The sequence below is a fragment of the Oncorhynchus gorbuscha genome, linkage group LG20 (assembly GCF_021184085.1).
Source record: "Oncorhynchus gorbuscha isolate QuinsamMale2020 ecotype Even-year linkage group LG20, OgorEven_v1.0, whole genome shotgun sequence".
NCBI lineage: Eukaryota > Metazoa > Chordata > Actinopteri > Salmoniformes > Salmonidae > Oncorhynchus > Oncorhynchus gorbuscha.
The window spans coordinates 30,281,937-30,300,181 of record NC_060192.1 but is presented as its reverse complement, the minus strand read 5'-3'; the positions used below and the strand labels follow the sequence as shown (position 1 = coordinate 30,300,181).

The following is an 18,245-nucleotide window of genomic DNA, read 5'->3' as shown; positions in this document are numbered from 1 at the left end:
TGAAGCAAGTTAGTATGTAGTTTTAGATTTCACCTTTCACAAGAAAGGATAAACATCAACTTCACAATACAATCCACTAATGTATTGATAAATGCTACCGTGTTCATTTCTTCTACTGTAACACATTTGGTAAATGGTCATTGACTGATAGTTCTGTGCCCAAAGGAGATTGTTTGTAAACAAAGTGGATGAGAGACCCTCCCTGGTGGGAGGTGGCATTTACAAAAGAGGCGGAGTCTCAGGAGAAAGATGAATGACTTGCCACTGGACATTCAGGAACCTGTTCTAGTTCAACCTCCAAAAGTACAAGTGGGACGAAATGCTTGCGACCGCATGACTGGCATGTGTCTGTGATTACTAGCAAGTGTCCATTCAGAGATTTTGGATGTTTCCTCATTTAGGAAATTCTCTGGAAGATGCTTGTGATCAAAAGCTCCACAAAACAAAGAGACAAAAGGACAGAATTAATGGACAGAAGAGAAGCAGGTGAGTTACTTCTCTAATGAATTACTCTAATAAACAAAACAAACACACCACTTTACTTAGGTTTTTATTTTAGACATGGGAAAGTTAGGAGTGGATTTAGCACTAACTGATCACTAACTGACAAAACATTGTCTATTTGCATTAGAAATGTACAGGATTGTTTTGGTCATATACTGTCAGGTCCATAATTATTGGCACCCTTGATGGGGCTATTTTGCTTCTACTGTTCCTGTGGCCCTTGTTAAGGTCAATGACATCATGAACATTACCAAGTACCAGGACATTTTATACCACAACCTGGTTGCCTCTGTCAGGAGGCTGACTATTGGCAGCAAGTGGATCTTCCAGCAAGACAATAACCCCAAGCACACATCAAATTCACAAAGAAATGGTTCATTGACCACAAAATCAACCTTTTGCAATGGCCATCTCAGTCTCCAGACTTGATTACCTGTTAAACAAAACCTCTTTCTCTGAGCAGCTTTATTAGTATAAAATACTATTATTCCCCCTTTTTTTGTTTCATACAATATAGCTCAGTATTTGTATTATTTATTTATTTATTTTATACTTTACTTTTTCCCCCTCATCTTTATCAAGGGTGCCAATAATTATGGACCTGACTGTATATGATCAAAACAATTCTGTACATTTCTAAACACTTCAGGACATTTTGCAAGAGTTAGCTATACCAGATATGCTATAGCATAGTAGTTAGTTGCTGTATCTCTGGAAGCAGACAACCAAGACTGGTTGTGATAAGCTAGCATGACGTAGCTGTGATGTTGTTGCCTCCCATGGCTGAAAGTCGCCCTTTATCTCCTCAGGAGGTTCACACTCTTAGCTTCCCTCTGGCAGAGATACCAGTGATTTGGGCTGGATAACTACAGAATGTATGTCATGGAAACTGTAGTGTTATGTAAACATCCCCTCAGTTTTTCTCCCTAGCAGGGGTTGGAAACACAATTATTTTCCAATAATTTGGTTGTGAACAGAACCACTATTGTTTTTTGTTTTGTTCCACAGTTCCGACCAGCAAAATAAAGTTCTGAACCGGTTCGAACCCCAAAAATGTACCGTTTTATATTGTTCCTTTCTAAAAATCTACAGTTTTTACATTTAGCTAATTAAATGACTTCACCAATCAGTGTGGACAGAGCAGGCAAACTAGGTGTTTACATGCGTGATGGACAGACAAATGTAGCCTAACTATTGGATCAAGATGTGACTGAAATTTTGTGGGTAGGGAAGGAGCGTGAGAGGGTTGTTTGAGGAGGAGGCTTGAAGCGCTGGGCATCTTGTTATGCCATGCATTATCTGAATGACATCCACAGAACTTTTAATGTCCTTTGAGCTAGCTAGATAACTAACAAGCGTGAGCTAGCTAGCTCATACGTTTGTGTGAGTGTAGAGCTGCAACAGAATTAAAAACACGTCTTACCCTTTTCTAGTTAATAAATTCAAGGTAAAACGGGATAAATACGCCTATATTATCAAGAACTAGCAGTGTAGAAGTGAATCCATGATTCTCTAGCTAATTAAAAATATCCCTCCCTATCTTCTGAGGGGGGAAGAGCCTGCCCCCCCCCCCTCATCTGCAAGAACCCCAGTTATTGCTTCTCCCGTAAGGGCTCGGGAGCGACGAAGGTCGAAAGCCTTGCGTCCTCCGAAACACAACCCAACCAAGTCGCACTGCTTCTTAACACAGCGCGCATCCAACCCGGAAACCAGCCGCACCAATGCGTCGGAGGAAACACCGTGCACCTGGCTACCTTGGTTAGCGTGCACTGCGAGCAAAGGACCCGATATGACCCTGATATGGACCCTGATGTGTGCTAGCTAGTCCTAAGGAGGACTCCGGTACACAGCAGGTGGAAGGCACACCGTTTCACTAACTATCAAGCTAGCTAGTCTCGAGGTATTGCTTGCCTGAGGTAGAGTACCTTATGATAAGCTGTCGACCACACTATCTACCAAGAGAGTTGTCATCTGTATTATTTGTATTTACCACCACAAAGTGAAGCTGACACTAAGACCGCTCTCAACCAACTCTATAAAGCCATAAGCAAAGAAGAAAATGCTCAACCAGAAGCAGCGCTCTTAGTGGTCAGGGACTTTAATGCAGGCAAACTTAAATCAGTTTACCACATTTTTACCAGCATGTCCTCCTGATTCTTGCTTACAAGCATAAACTTAAGCAGGAGGTACCAGTGACTCGCTCACTACGGAAGTGTTCAGGTGACGCAGATGCTACACTACAGGAATGTTTTGCGGTAGCCGATGTAAACCAAACCTTCAAACGGGTCAACATTCACAATGCCGCTGGGCTAGACGGATTACTAGGACATATACTCAAAGCATGCGCGGACCAACTGACAAGACACTGACACTGACATTTTCAACCATTTTCAACCTCTCCCTGACCGAGTCTGAAATATCTGAAATGTTTGAGCAGACCACCACAGTCTGAAATGTTTCAAGCAGACCACCATAGGCCCTGTGCTCAAGGAAGCGAAGGTAACCTGCCTAAAATATTACTGCCCCGAGGCACTCATGTCGGTAGCCATGAAGTGCTTTGAAAGGCTGGTCATGGCTCACAAACAGCATTCTCGAGAACAACCTAGACCCACTCCAATTTGCATATCGCCCCAACAGATCCATAGATGATGCAATCTCAATCGCACTCCACTCCGCCCTTTCTCATCTGGACAAAAGGAACACCTATGTGAGAATGCTGTACATTGACTACAGCTCAGCGTTCAACACAATAGTGCCCATGAAGCTAACACACAATGTCACTTATTAGTTAGCTAGGTGAAGGACACTGTATACCGGTCGTCCCCGCCGTTTGGGCGACACTAGCTAGCTAGTACATGTGTGCTAGCTAGCTAATTAGCAAGCACACGGAATACCTAGGATAGGTTAAGTAATCCCTCTCACCCCACCCCCCTAAGTTTTAGATGCACTATTGTTAAGTGACTGTCCCACTGGATGTCATAAGGTGAATGCACCAATTTGTAAGTCGCTCTGGATAAGAGCGTCTGCTAAATGACTTAAATGTAAATGTAAATGTAACTAGCAAGTGTGTCCTTCGCTCCCACCTGTCAGGTACTGTTTCCCAACGGTTCTGTTAACGAAGGTGAGGGCAAGTCACTGTCTACCGGTGTCGCTCCCGCTAGCTAGCAAGGAGGACTCCGGTAGGCAAGGGTGTTCATTAGGAACCAATGGGATGCTTGAGGGGGGGGCATTCCTGGAAATGCAGCAATGCCTACATGCTGTAACGCCCCGAATTGTGAGCTGCAGTTGCACACTATTGCACTCACAGGCAAAGATTTTCATCTTGCAGGCAGACACTAATAACACCTAGTTCATGTTACCGATAAGCACTCTTATTTTGCACCGGAGGTTATGCATTTCAATGGGGATATCCACAACGGAGTGGAATCGCAACATCCCCTTATGGTTTAAGGCTCCATTGCAAGATGGACAGACGCCACATCAGTATTGCCAACTAATTTTCAGGGTAAGTTGCTAGAGGCAGGTTGATGTGTTGCTAAATGACGTTGTGATGTCATTGCGAGATAACGTAAAACTGCGTCATTACATAGAATATACAATAACGTTACTCAAATTGACTGGCCATCTCGGGAAAAAATATGATTTGACATTTGTTCAGGTACAGACTCCCACTATTTTCTGTACTTCTGGCTGTACAATTTTGATTGAGACATGTTGATTGATGTTGTAAGTTCTGTTCAAGATCAAACATTCTTGACCAACTATATTCATTGAGTTTGGCTCGTCAAACCCGTACTACAGCTGCTGCAGTCAGCCAACAATGATTCGCTGAAATTTCTGTAGGCCTTCTGCTGCCGTGCACAAGCTGAGCGCCTGCTGCTGACATCACTCACAATGCACTTTTGCAGCCAGGCACGTGTGTTGTGACTGAGTGTGTAACAGAGAAAATATTTTTTTGTGTCATTTAGAGGGGAAATGCGTGCATTTTAGCGTTTAAGTCACTTTTCAAAAGTTGCTAAAAGTTCCAAATACGTTTTTAAAAGTAGCTAAATTTGTTGCTAGGTGCTGTTTGAAAATACAAGCTTCCAGGGTAGTCTGAAAAGTTGCTAAATCTAGCAACAAAATTGCTAAGTGTGCATCCCTGCGCCACATACTTTTGATTTTATAAAAACTTTATCTTCAGTCCAGCCAAAGATGATGGATATACTGACACGGTACATGTCTTTCTGCCCTAGCAATGGGAGTCATTGTCCACAAAGCGGCACGGCGGGCTGTCTAGCTCCCGCATATCTTTTCTTTGGATTGATGGATACATCTCATTATTGTAATCTTTTTTTAAAATATGAATTGAGGGTTGTTGACGTCAACCGCCTGTATTCAATGGAGAGAGATGTATGCCACTAGCCTCATCCATGAATGTGCATAGCCATCTCAAGACAACTCCAATATAATTTCCCCCCCAAAGTTAACGTGACCTACTTATATTTGTACACTCTTAACAACTTAAGCATTACGAAACTTCTATTAGATCAAATAAACCTTATGTAGCAGATAAGCCATACATTTTTGTTGTTGTCCAAATTCAACACTCACTGACCGCCATACAAAAACTCCTTGCTTGGTGGGTGAAACAAAAACATTTTTGGGCCTCTCTCTTCTTTTTCCTCTCTGGTCCAGCCAGAGTCCATCGAAGAACAGGAAGTTACAAAACCACAGAAGAAGATAAAAATATGTTGTTTTCAGTGATGGCTTCATGGGATAGCTAGCAACTTGTAAACAATTACCCCTTCCTATAATAAGATGACCAGATGTCTGAAAATAAAACCGGGGACATTTCCAGTTCGACGGTCAATATATCATTAAATTATCCAATATGATTATCTGTGAAATAAAAAAGGGGGACAATTCCGGTTTCATGTATTTAGTCTAACAGGCACACTGTGATAGAGAAAACAACTATACTACAGAAACACTACAGACAAGACAGAACTGTCCGATCTGAACAGCCATTCAGTGGTCCTGCTAGTCTGGGTAGAATAAGAGCAGAAGAGAACATGAGCAAAATTGAAAAAATAGACAATAGTACATGTGAAATACTTAACAACATCATAAAGAAATAAGACAATGATGAGATTGGTAACTACATAATATACTTATAGCAATCCAATCTGTATATTTCTCAGAAGAATGTATCTTCGTCAGGATTGCTCTGTCTTTGGCCAGCTTCTCCACAAACTCCTGGAAGGGGAGGTTGAAGTTTGTCTTCACAATAAGCATAGGAACAGTGAACCTATTTCTTGCTGCTGTCCATATATCATTCATTCCGTTTCTTGGAAAGAGCCATTGTACCTCCTCTGTCTGCTCTTCTTACTCTCTTAACTTTTTCTTCTGCTCCAATCTTTCTCCTTTTTTCTTCACTCGTCTTCCTTCTATTTGCCTTTCCACCGCACTCTTATACACTCTCCTTGCTTCACTCTTTTCAGTCCCTTAATTTTTCCTTCTCCTTCCTCTCCAATCTTTAATAATAAATAGTACACTATTAGATAACCAAAGTACTTTAACATTCCCATTTTAATTTTTAATTTTTAATTTCACATGTATTTAACCAGGTAAGCTAGTTGAGAACAAATTCTCATTTGCAACTGCGACCTGGCCAAGATAAAGCATAGCAGTTCAACAACACAGAGTTACACATGGAATTTAAAAAACAGTCAATAATACAGTAGAAAAAAAAGTTTATATACAGTGAGTGCAAATAAGGTCAAATAAGTGAGTTAAGGCAATAAATAGGCCAAGGTGGCAAAGTAATTACAATATAGCAATTAAACACTGGAATGGTAGATGTGCAAAATATGGATGTGTGTAACGGATGTGAAACGGCTAGCTTAGTTAGCGGTGCGCGCTAAATAGTGTTTCAATCGGTGACGTCACTTGCTCTGAGACCTTGAAGTAGTAGTTCCCCTTGCTCTGCAAGGGCCACGGCTTTTGTGGAGTGATGGGTAACGATGCTTCGAGGGTGACTGTTGTTGATGTGTGCAGAGGGTCCCTGGTTCGCGCCCGGGTATGGGCGAGGGGACGGTCTAAAGTTATACTGTTACATGTGCAAGTAGAGATACTGTGGTGCAAAAGGAGCAAAATAAATAAATACAGTATGGGAATGAGGTAGATAGATGGGCTGTATACAGATTGTCTATGAACAGGTGCAGTGATCTGTGAGCTGCTCTGACAGCTGGTTCTTAAAGCTAGTGAGGGAGATGAGAATCTCCAGCTTCAGTGATTTTTGCAGTTCGTTCCAGTCAGACAGGTCTGGAGTGAACCATGGGCTATATCTATTCATGGTTCTACATTTTTTGAATGGGGCATGCCTATTTAAGATGGTGAGGAAGGCACTTTTAAAGAATAACCAGGCATTCTCTACTGTCAGGATGAGGTCAATGTCTTTCCCCGGCCAGGTTGATTGAAAGGCCTGCTCGCAGAAGTGTTTTAGGGAGCGTTTGATAGTGATGAGGGGTGGTCGTTTGCTCGCAGACCCATTACGGATGCAGGCAATGAGGCAGTGATCGCTGAAATCTTGGTTGAAAACAGCAGAGGTGTATTTGAAGGGTGAGTTAGTTAGGATGATATCTATGAGGGTGCCTGTGTTTATGGATTTGGGGTTATATCTGGTAGGTTCATTGATACATTGTGTGAGATTGAGGGCATCAAGCTTAGATTGTAGGATGGGGTGTTAAGCATGTCCCAGTTTAGGTCACCTAGCAGCACAAGCTCAGATGATAGATGGGGGGCAATCAAATCACATATGGTGTCGAGGGCACAGCTGGGAGCAGAGGGTGGTCTATAGCAAGCGGCAACGGTGAGAGACTTGTTCTGGAAAGGTTCATTTTTAGAAGTAGAAGCTCAAATTGTTTGGGTACAGACCTGGATAGTAAGACAGAACTCTGCAGGTTATCTTTGCAGCAAATTGCAACACTGCCCCCTTTGGCAGTTCTATCTCGTCAGAAAATGTTATAGTTAGGAATGGAAATGCCAAGGTTTTTGGTGGTCTTCCTAAACCAGGATTCAGACATGGCTAGGACATCCGGATTGGTGGAGTGTGCTAGGGTAGTGAATAAAACAAACTTAGGGAGGAGGCTTATAATATTAACATGATGAAACCAAGGCTTTTACGGTTGCAGAAGTCAACAAATGAGAGAGCCTGGAGGATGGGAGTGGAGGTAGACACTGCAGGGCCTGGATTAACCTCCACATCACCAGAGGGACAGAGGAGGAGTAGGATAAGGGTACGGCTAAAGGCTAAAAGAACTGTCTTTCTAGTACGTTCAGAACAGAGAGTAAAAGGAGAAGATTTCTGGGCACGGTAGAATATATTCAAGGCATAATGTACAGACAAAGGTATAGTAGGATGTGAATACAGTGGGGGTAAACCTGTGCATATAGTGATAATGAAAGAGATATTGTCTCTAGAAATAGCATTTAAACCAGGTGATGTCACTGCGTGTGTGGGGGTGGAACTAAATTGTTAGCCGAGGCGTGTTGAGCAGTGCTAGAGGCTCTACAGTGAAATAAAACAATAGTTACAAACCAGAACAGTAATCGACACGGCATGGTGACGTTAGGGAAAGGCATGCGTAGCCTGGTGATCATACAAGTCCAGTGTGTGGCTTCAAACAGCTAGCGGCACGGGGCTAGCAGGCTAACAGAAAGGCCTTAGAGGGATGACGCGACGGAGGGAAGTCTGTTATGCCCCCCTCGCGCAGTTACATCAGTGGACGGATCAGCAGGGCTCCATGTGGTAAACCAGGCCAATTGGCAAAATATGTATAGTTGCCGAAGATATATGTCCGAAGAGCCTCTTAAATCAGGAGTCCAATGTGCTTAAGATAGCTAGAAGGCCGCAGATTAGCGGCTGTGAGTTTAGGGGTCGTTAGCTGCTATAATTCCAGGTGGAATAAAAAAAAATATATATATATATCATAGGCAAAATGTTTATAATAAAAAAAATTGGTTCAGAGCTTTCAGTAGGAATCTGGAGATAGAGAAGAATAAGTCCGACTAGCTCTGGTTTGAGTTGTCCGGGATAAAGGTAGCTGATGACCGCTAGCAAAGGATAGCTGACTGCTAGTGCTGCTAGCTAGTGGCTTCGGAATGTATTCGATGGGCCTCGTAAGCCAACAGTCCGTTGTGCTCTAGACAGCTAGCATTCAGGGGACGTTAGCTGCGAAGGTCGGAAGGTGAGAAGGTTCAGAGCTTGCGATAGGTATCCGGGGATATGGAGAGAAGAAATAGGTCCGGTATGCTCTGGTTGAATCGTGTTGTCCAAACTGGCGAGAGCTTTCCGAGCTAAGGTTAGCTGATGACCGTTAGCTGGCTAGTTTATGTTGGAGAGATTCCAGTAAGAGGCAAAGAAAAATATGTTAGAGAAAAAGCAGGTCCACACCACATTGGGTGAGGCGGGTTGCAGGAGAGTATTTTGAAGTAAGGGTTTAGAAAAATATAAAAAGATATGCGAAGAAAAATATATATACATTGGACACGACAAGACGAAGGACAAATACAAAGACTGCTACCCATTGTTTGCTTCATTTTTGTATTTTATCTCAAAAACATTGTATGGAATAATAAATTGGCAGGCTCTGTAATCATATCTTTACCTTTCCTCCTCTCTCGTTCACTCTTCTTCCTATCCAGTCTTCCTCATTCATTTAATGTAATCATATTTTCAAAATAGCCTGTACACTGCATGTTTACATATGAAACTTTTTTTAAACCTAGCTACCATGACAGTAGCTGGCTAACCTAGCTAGATAACTTAGTCGACATAGCTAATGTTATCTAGCATAACCTATTTAAAACCTTATGGCGCAAATCATCTATCTATATAATAAATTGTGACATTTTAACATCACTAGCTAGTATCTCAAACGATTGGAACTTACCTGGCTTGAAAAGACGTTTGTGGTGGTGATGTTGTGGATGAACTTGTCACCTTGTTAGCTTCTGGCCGAGTTTTCCACAGCAGTTTTCTCTAAAACTAGCGGGAGCAAGTAGTTAGTAGAAGAAGAAGAGTGAATGAAGCTGCTATAGCGAGCAGCCCCCTCTGCTGGACGAGCACAACGCGATTGATAAGTCAACTGGTAGGCTCTGCTGCCCGGTCTTTCTTGCCACGTAAAATATAATTTCACTTTGCAGTCTGTTTTTAATGCACTGTTAAAAACGGGGACATTTCCTGGGACTGTCCCCGGAAAACGGGGACGTCTGGTCACCCTATCTATACGTACTATTTTAATAGTAATGTGTTGACAGCCAATGTGTATTATATGACCTTGCCTCCTGTTTAAGTTTATTGCAATGACGTTTGTTTTGTATTCTAATTATTAGGTGGAAATTGTTAGCTACGATAGTATCTTTAACCTAGCCTAGATTTTAGCCAGCTGCTCTGCAGTGCAAACTAGCTTGACTTGCTATAAAGGTCGAGAAACAAGTTGAGGAAAATGTAACTAAACAAAACATGTTTTATTATTACCAGAAACAATATATTTATCCTGTCTTGAATGAACAGATCATATTTTGCAATCTTCCAAAATAAAAGTGATCTCTGACAAGAGACAGACTCTCCTCCAGCTTGAATTAAAAACTCTACACTTTTCAGTTGAGGGCCAAGACTCCGTAAAGATGAAATATTAAATAAGTCACGTAAACGGGGCATAAGTTTCTGAGTGACAGAGTGAGGGCTTTGCATAGGAGCTTTGTTGCGTTTTGATGTGGGACTAGAAAAAGATGCCTGGAACATAAAAGAAAGCCATCAACCGGTTCCCATGCTTTTAAAAACAATGGTTAGGTTCCAGAACAGTATGGATCACTTTCATTCCAAGTTCTGTTTCTGTTCCTTGAAAAATGTATTTATTTTCCAGTTTTCTGTTCTGTTCCCTGAACCTGTTCCAACCCCTGCTCCTTAGGACCCTTCACTTCCTGTCTCTGTCTGTAGTTCTCTTTCTTCATTCCTCTCAACTGCATACTATTTTCAGAAATGTTCTCTCTTAATGGTATGACGCTGCTTGTACCACAGGGTGAGTACGGAGCGGCTGCGGGCCCAGTCCCGTGTTGCAGCTAAGAGTAGGAGGGAGAGAGAGAGACGTTTGTTTGAGGAGCTGGCAGCATGGCTACCTCTGCCCTCTGGTCTGACTGGCCACGTAGACAAGGCTTCTATCGTCAGACTCACACTGGACTACCTGCGTCTGAGAGCGCTGCTAGACCATCGAGACAATGTCACACCAGAGACCAGGGTCTGCTCTGACACAGTCCACTTCCCCATGCACGGTAACAACATACTGTTGGGCTTTTGGAATGTCAAGGCTTTTAGAGTGTTCAGGGGTTTAGAAATATAGTAGAAGGCATTGTCCTCTGTGTTATTTAGGCCGATACCCAATGGCTGGGATTTTCTCTGTGGAGACAGTGCTGGAGTCTGCTGTTGGGGGTTTCATGCTCTTGGTGTCTCAGAACGGCCAAGTTATCTTCACTACAGGGGACATAAGGACACACACTGGCATCAACCAGGTACAGTCATATTATACTGAACAAAAATATAAACACAACATGCAACAATTTCAATGATTTTACAGAGTTACAATTCATATACGGAAATCAGTCAATTGAAATAAAACCATTAGGCCCTAATTTCACATGACTGGGCAGGTGCGTAGAAATGGGTGGGTCTGGGAGGGTATAGGCCCAACCAATCAGAATGAGTTTTTCCCCACAAAAGGGCTTAATTACAGACAGAAGTACTGTGGCTTGCGAAACTTTTCACCCTCTTTGGCATTTTTCCTTATTTTGTTGCCTTACAACCTGGAATTAAAATAGATTTTTGGGGGATTTGTATCATTAGATTTACACAACATGCCTACCACTTTGAATATACAAAATATTTTTTTGTGAAACAAACAAGAAAGATAAAAAAACAGAACTTAAGCGTGTATAACTATTTACCCCCCAAAGTCAATACTTTGTAGAGCAACCTTTTGCAGCAATACAGCTGCAAGTCTCTTTGTTGCCTCTCTGATTAATGCCCTCCTTGCCTGGTCTGTAAGTTTTGGTGGGTGGCCCTCTCTTGGCAGGTTTGTTGTGGTGCCATATTCTTTACATTTAAAAAAAAAAATGGATTTAATGGTGCTCCGTGGGATGTTCAAAGATTCTTATATTTTTTTATAACCTAACTCTGATCTGTACTTCTCCACAACTTTGTCCCTGACCTGTTTGGCAAGCTCCTTGGTCTTCGTGGTGCCAATTGCTTGATGGTGCCCCTTGCTTATTGGTGTTGCAGACTCTGGGGCCGTTCAGAACAGGTGTATATATACTGAGATCATGTGACAGATTATGTGACACTTAGATTGCACACAGGAGGACTTTATCCTGTTGTAACTCCCCGTCCCGTGTCCGGGATCGTTGTCATCATCTGACACTAATTAGCATAACGCAATGGACATAAATATTACTAGAATATATTCCTATTCATGAAATCACAAGTGAAATATATTGAAACACAGCTTAGCCTTTTGTTAATCACCCTGTCATCTCAGATTTAGAAAATATGCTTTTCAGCCAAAGCAAGTCAAGCATTTGTGTAAGTTTATCAATAGCCTAGCAAAGCATTATGTCCAGCTAGCAGTAGGCAATTTGGTCACGAAAATCAGAATAGCAATCAAAATAAATAGTTAGACAAGTACATTTTTTAATTTCACTTCACCAATTTTGACCATTTTGTGTATGTCCATTACATGATATCCAAATAAAAATCCATTTAAATGCAACAAAATAGGAAAAATGGCAAGGGGGAAGAATACATTTGCAAGGCACTGTACTTCACAGTTTTATCAGCTGTCCGGGTGGCTGGTCTCAGATGATCCCGCAGGTTAAAAAAAGCTGGATGTGGAGCTGGCGTCGTTACATGTGGTCTGGGGTTGTGAGGCCGGTTGGATGTACTGCCAAATTCTCTAAAACGGCTTATGGTAGAGAAATGAACATTAAATTCTCTGGCAACAGCTCTGGTGGACATTCTTGCAGTCAGCATTCCAATTGCACGCTTCTTCAAAATTGAGACATCTGTGGCATTGTGTTGTGTGACAAAACTGCACATTTCAGAGTGGCCTTTTATTGTCCCCATCACAAGGTGCACCTGTGTAATGATCATGCTGTTTAATCAGCTTCTTGATATGCCACACACGTCAGGTGAATGAATTATCTTGTCAAAGGACAAATTCTCACTACCAGGGATGTAAAAACATTTGTGCACCAGATTTGAGAGAAATTCGTTTTTTTTTGTGCATATGGAACGTTTCTAGGATCTTTAATTTCAGTTTATGAAACATGGGACCAACACTTTACATGTTGCGTTTATATTTTTTGTTCAGTATATGTACATACAGTTGAAGTCGGAAGTTTACATACACTTAGGTTGGAGTCATTAAAACTAGTTTTTCAACTACTCCACAAATTTCTTGTTAACAAACTATAGTTTTGGCAAGTCAGTTAGGACATCTACTTTGTGCATGACACAAGTAATTTTTCCAACAATTGTATACAGACAGATGATTTCACTTATAATTCACTGCATCACAATTCCAGTGGGTCAGAAGTTTACATATACTAAGTTGACTGTGCCTTTTGAACAGCTTGGAAAATTCCAGAAAATTATGTAATGGCTTTAGAAGCTTCTGATAGGCTACTTGACATAATTTGAGTCAATTGGAGGTGTACCTGTGGTTGTATTTCAAGGCCTACCTTCAAACTCAGTGCCTCTTTGCTTGACATCATGGGAAAATCAAAAGAAATCAGCCAAGACCTTAGAAAAAAAATTGTAGACCTCCACAAGTCTGGTTCATTCTTGGGAGCAATTTCCAATCGCCATGGTTCATCTGTACAAACAATCGTACGCAAGTATAAACACCATGGGACCATGCAGCCGTCATACCGCTCAGGAAGGAGACGCGTTTTGTCTCCTAGAGATGAACATACTTTGGTGCGAAAAGTGCAAATCAATCCCAGAACAACAGCAAAGTACCTTGTGAATATGCTGGAGGAAACAGGTACAAAAGTATCTGTAAAACGAGTAAAACGAGGCCTATATCGACAAAACCTGATAGGCCGCTCAGCAAGGAAGAAGCCACTGCTCCGAAATCGTCATAAAAAAGCCAGCCTACGGTTTGCAACTGCACATGGGGACAAAGATCGTACTTTTTGGAGAAATGTCCTCTGGTCTGATGAAACAAAAATATGATTGTTTGGCCATAATGACCATCGTTATGTTTGGAGGCAAAAGGGGAAGCCTCGCAAGCCGAAGAATACCATCCCAACCGTGATGCATGGGGTGGCAGCATCATGTTGTTGGGGTAGTTTGCTGCAGGAGGGACTTGTGCACTTCACAAAATGGATGGCATCATGAGGGTGGACAATTATGTGGATATATTGAAGCAACATCTCAAGACATCAGTCAGGAAGTTAAAGCTTGGTTGCAAATGGGTCTTCCAAATGGACAATGACCCCAATCATACTTCCAAAGTTGTGGCAAAATGGCTTAAGGACAACAAAGTCAAGGTATTGGGGTGGCCATCACAAAGTCCTGACCTCAATCCTATAGAACATTTGTGGGCAGAACTGAAAAAGCATGTGTTGAGCAAGGAGGCCTACAAACCTGACCCCATTACACCAGCTCTGTCAGGGCCAAAATTCACCCAACTTATTGTGGGAAGCTTGTGGAAGGCTACCAAAAACATTTGACCCAAGTTAAACAATTTAAAGGCAATACTACTAAATACTAATTGAGTGTATGTAAACTTCTGACCCACTGGGAATGTGATGAAAGAAATAAAAGCTGAAATAAATGATTCTCTCTACTATTATTCTGACATTTCACAATCTTAAAATAAAGTTGTGATCCTAACTGACCTAAGACCATTTTTACTAGGATTAAATGTCATGAATTGTGAAAAACTGAGTTTAAATGTATTTGGCTACGGTGTATGTAAACTTCCGACTTCAACTGTATGTTGAGTGTTCATATTGTACTGGAACTGAAGGCAAAACAGATGGAAAACCCAAAATATTTTTCTAAACAACAAATGTTTTTATGTCACGTGTAGATGGATCTGATTGGTAGGAGTCTGTTTGACTTCATGCACCACTGTGACCAGAGGGAAGTTAGAGAGATCCTCTCAAAAATGATAGGTAAAGGTGGACTTCACATATTTTAAACAAGATATTAGTTAGCAAAGAGGCATATTGTTTATCTTCTGTATCGTGTCTTTCTATCAGCTACTGAGAGACAACAGCAGTGTGACTTCCTCCTCCGTGTGAAGAGCACTCTGACTTCTCAGGGTCGAACTGCCAACCAAAGACACACACGATGGAAGGTCAGTACTTCATACTAGTTTGAAGCAGTGTTAACATGTTGAAGGCCAGTACTTCATGCTAGTTTGAAGCAGAGTGTTAACATGTTGAAGTCCAGTACTTCATGCTAGTTTGAAGCAGTGTTAACATGTTGAAGGCCAGTACTTCATGCTAGTTTGAAGCAGTGTTAACATGTTGAAGGCCAGTACTTCATGCTAGTTTGAAGCAGTGTTAACATGTTGAAGGCCAGTACTTCATGCTAGTTTGAAGCAGTGTTAACATGTTGAAGGCCAGTACTTCATGCTAGTTTGAAGCAGTGTTAACATGTTGAAGGCCAGTACTTCATGCTAGTTTGAAGCAGAGTGTTAACATGTTGAAGGCCAGTACTTCATGCTAGTTTGAAGCAGTGTTAACATGTTGAAGGCCAGTACTTCATGCTAGTTTGAAGCAGAGTGTTAACATGTTGAGTTTTATTCTTCTCTGTTGTAGAAATACAAACTTCACTTTCTCTTTTCTCTCTGTCTCTCACACACACAGGTGGTTCACTGCGTTGGGATTAAGAAACAATCTCACCTTCCAGAGTCAGCCTGTCTTGTCCTAATGTGCCGACCCTTACCCATCTCACAATGCATCATCAGGGATGCCAGCTTGAATCACAAGACCTTCCTGAGCGGACATCACCCGGACATGAGGTTCACCTACTGCCATTCAGGGTACAGTCACTAACTCAACACTCATCTGGTGACGCTAATGAAACGAGACGAGTAATACAAGCATATTACATAATACTTTTCATACTGTTTTTCATGTGATTTTGTTTCTAGTGTCAAGGAGCTGACTGGATATACAGAAACAGAACTTCTGGGCCAGTCTGTGTATCAGTATTACCACACATCTGACTGCCAGCACATTCACAAAGCACACCAGAGCTGTGAGTTACCTCGAATCATGAGGTGTATATAAATATTGTTAATATTACTAGTATATTCTGGCCATGTTAAAATTATTTTGGGATCATGTGTCTGGGACAGTGCTCTCTAAGGGACAGGCTACCATGGGCAGGTACCGTCTGCTGCTGAAAGGTGGTGGGTATGTGTGGGCAGAGACGGATGCATCGGTGGTGTACAACAACCGGACTGGGCAGCCCCAGAGTGTCGTCTGCATCAACTACATTCTAAGGTGAGAAGTGATGTTGGGGTCGGGGTCCAATGAAAGCATCTAATGAAATGACAACTCTTACCAAGACTGTGTGGATAGGAAGTTGGTTAGACTAAATATCTGTTCAGCTGTTTACAAGTAAAATCCCTTGTTCCTTGTGCTACCAAGTTGTATGCACCGTATCTGGTGTAAAGATATCTTCTCTGTCCTTTTTCTGTTTGCCCTATCTCGTTGTCTCACCACAGTGAGGTGGAGCTACCAGAGATGGTGTTCTCACTGCAGCAAACAGAACCTCTACTGATTCCCTGTTACTCTGATCTTGTGGGGCCCATCCTGCAGAATGAGACCTATCCTGCAGCAGAGACAGCTGTTCATCTACGCAACACAAAAATACCAACTCCAGGTCTGTCCCTTTAGCTGACGATTATTTGCAACTAACCGAAGAGGTGGTAAGAGACTTGTGGCATTGAATTGTTACGTTCCTCCCAATCTGATCTAGAACACAACAACGAGATCCAAACCTATGAGGGATATTCAGAGCTCAACCGAGAGGATCAAATGAACATGAACTCACTCTCTGTAAGTAGGCCTATCTCTTTGCGCACGGGTAAAACCTGGGCTGAAATTGGTAGCATGGTGGACTTTTTCAATCCATGGTGGACTTTTTCAATCCCTTTTTTAATTGCATATTTCCTCCCTGCAGGAACTATGTGAGCTGGACCTGGACTCGTTGGCTCCATACATACCCATGGATGGAGAAGACTTCCTCCTCACTCCAGTTTTAGATGGGATCTTGGCCATGATAGAAGGTCCTGTTCTTCCACCTGGTTTGGAAGGCCATTGTTCCTTGGGGAAGTCCCCTAAATCTGCTGGTTCTTTCACCACACATCAAATGAAAACCTTGCAGATAGAGCCCCCCTGTGACTCAGGGGCGTCACATACAGTCAAAGAGTCAGAGTTCGGGTAAGCACCACTGTGTGTGGGCACAAGCTTCTAGTCTCAGTCAATAGGTATACTGTTAAAAGGTATAAGCAAGTCCTGGTATCGATATTAGCATTTTTGCCGCATTATGTTACAATCATCTATTAAGTGACTTTGTTGAGCTTCACAATCAATTTGAGATACTTTCAGACATGATGCGTGAAAAATGCTAATATCGATACCAGGACTTGGATGAGGTTTTTCCCACATGCTCAAACTCTGGAAACAATGCCAGGGAAACTAAACCAAATAATGGATTGCTGTCAAGGTGAAGACACCATTTTGTCATTTGGGTGAACTGTTCCTTTAACCGTTAATCAGTGGCATAATTGTTGCTGATTGTTTTCTTTGGATATAGGGAATCATATCCTCATATCATATCATATCATATCCTTGTCTCATTGTTGGCCATTTCAGATGTTTCTTGGTCCTATATAACATCTGCTCTTTCTCCAGGGACCATATGAAGTCAGTCTATAGAGGAGGCAGTGCTGTATTCAAGGAGGGCCCTGACCATGCCGGATTGGAGGGCCTTGTCCCGAACGAACAGTGGAGTGAGAAACACAAGTCCTGTAGACATCCACAGGCACTTATGGCTGCTGCTGCTTGGCTGCCTTACCGGACCGTGGAATATTTCCCCATTCACCCACAAGATGGATCCACTTGCTTGTGTGGATCACCATCAAGGCAAGTGTTGTGGAAATACACACAGCAGCCCAAAATCCCAAGCACAGGCCCTCAGCCACCTTCCAATCATATAGACGAGATGTCAACATGCCATGTTCCTTTCAGCCTGCCAGTACTGAGCAGGCTGGACTGTGAGGTCACACTGGGGCCAACCAGCTGCCTGCTTCAGGGGTCAGAGATCACCTCCTTCCTGGACCAGGCCCCCTCCAGATTCTTACACATGACAACATGGGGCATAAATCAGCTCTCCACCCAATATGCCCATCCTTGTTACGCACCCAGATCAGCTATTGAAGTCAGCTCTGGCACATCGACGTCATATGCTGAATGGATAACATGAACTTGATTATCCCACGAATTGTGCCAAACTCTCCTGAACTAGGCCTATATTGTGACTTTTACTGGCAATTTAACTAACAAATGTGGATGCATAGCCTAGTTATTAAATACAGCACTTAATTACAATGATCAATATTAAAACTGTTGTCTTTGTTTTGTTTACTGTACAGTGCCCATACAAGTTACAATCTATT

At 42.2% G+C, this 18,245-nt stretch overlaps 1 protein-coding gene across 1 annotated transcript; it reads left to right on the top strand.

The window, feature by feature from the left end:
- Positions 1–201: 201 nt before the first annotated feature.
- Positions 202–18,180, top strand: hif1al2 (hypoxia inducible factor 1 subunit alpha, like 2). The gene is made up of 12 exons (XM_046316832.1): positions 202–486; positions 10,571–10,821; positions 10,919–11,058; positions 14,640–14,724; positions 14,812–14,909; positions 15,424–15,599; positions 15,711–15,817; positions 15,918–16,065; positions 16,290–16,447; positions 16,544–16,623; positions 16,748–17,007; positions 17,482–18,180. The coding sequence occupies exons 1-12, from the start codon at positions 386–388 to the stop codon at positions 18,050–18,052; spliced, it is 2,175 nt and encodes a 724-aa protein (XP_046172788.1). The 5' UTR covers positions 202–385; the 3' UTR covers positions 18,053–18,180.
- Positions 18,181–18,245: the final 65 nt, after the last annotated feature.

What these genes read in the sequence shown, in the direction of transcription:
- hif1al2 (XM_046316832.1), top strand. Translation starts at nt 386, where the DNA reads ATGTTTCCTCATTTAGGAAATTCTCTGGAAGATGCTTGTGATCAAAAG. An exon ending in TCACAAAGCACACCAGAGCT is followed by an intron (nt 15,818 to 15,917) that starts GTGAGTTACCTC and finishes TGTCTGGGACAG; the next exon opens with TGCTCTCTAAGGGACAGGCT. An exon ending in CACAAAAATACCAACTCCAG is followed by an intron (nt 16,448 to 16,543) that starts GTCTGTCCCTTT and finishes AATCTGATCTAG; the next exon opens with AACACAACAACGAGATCCAA.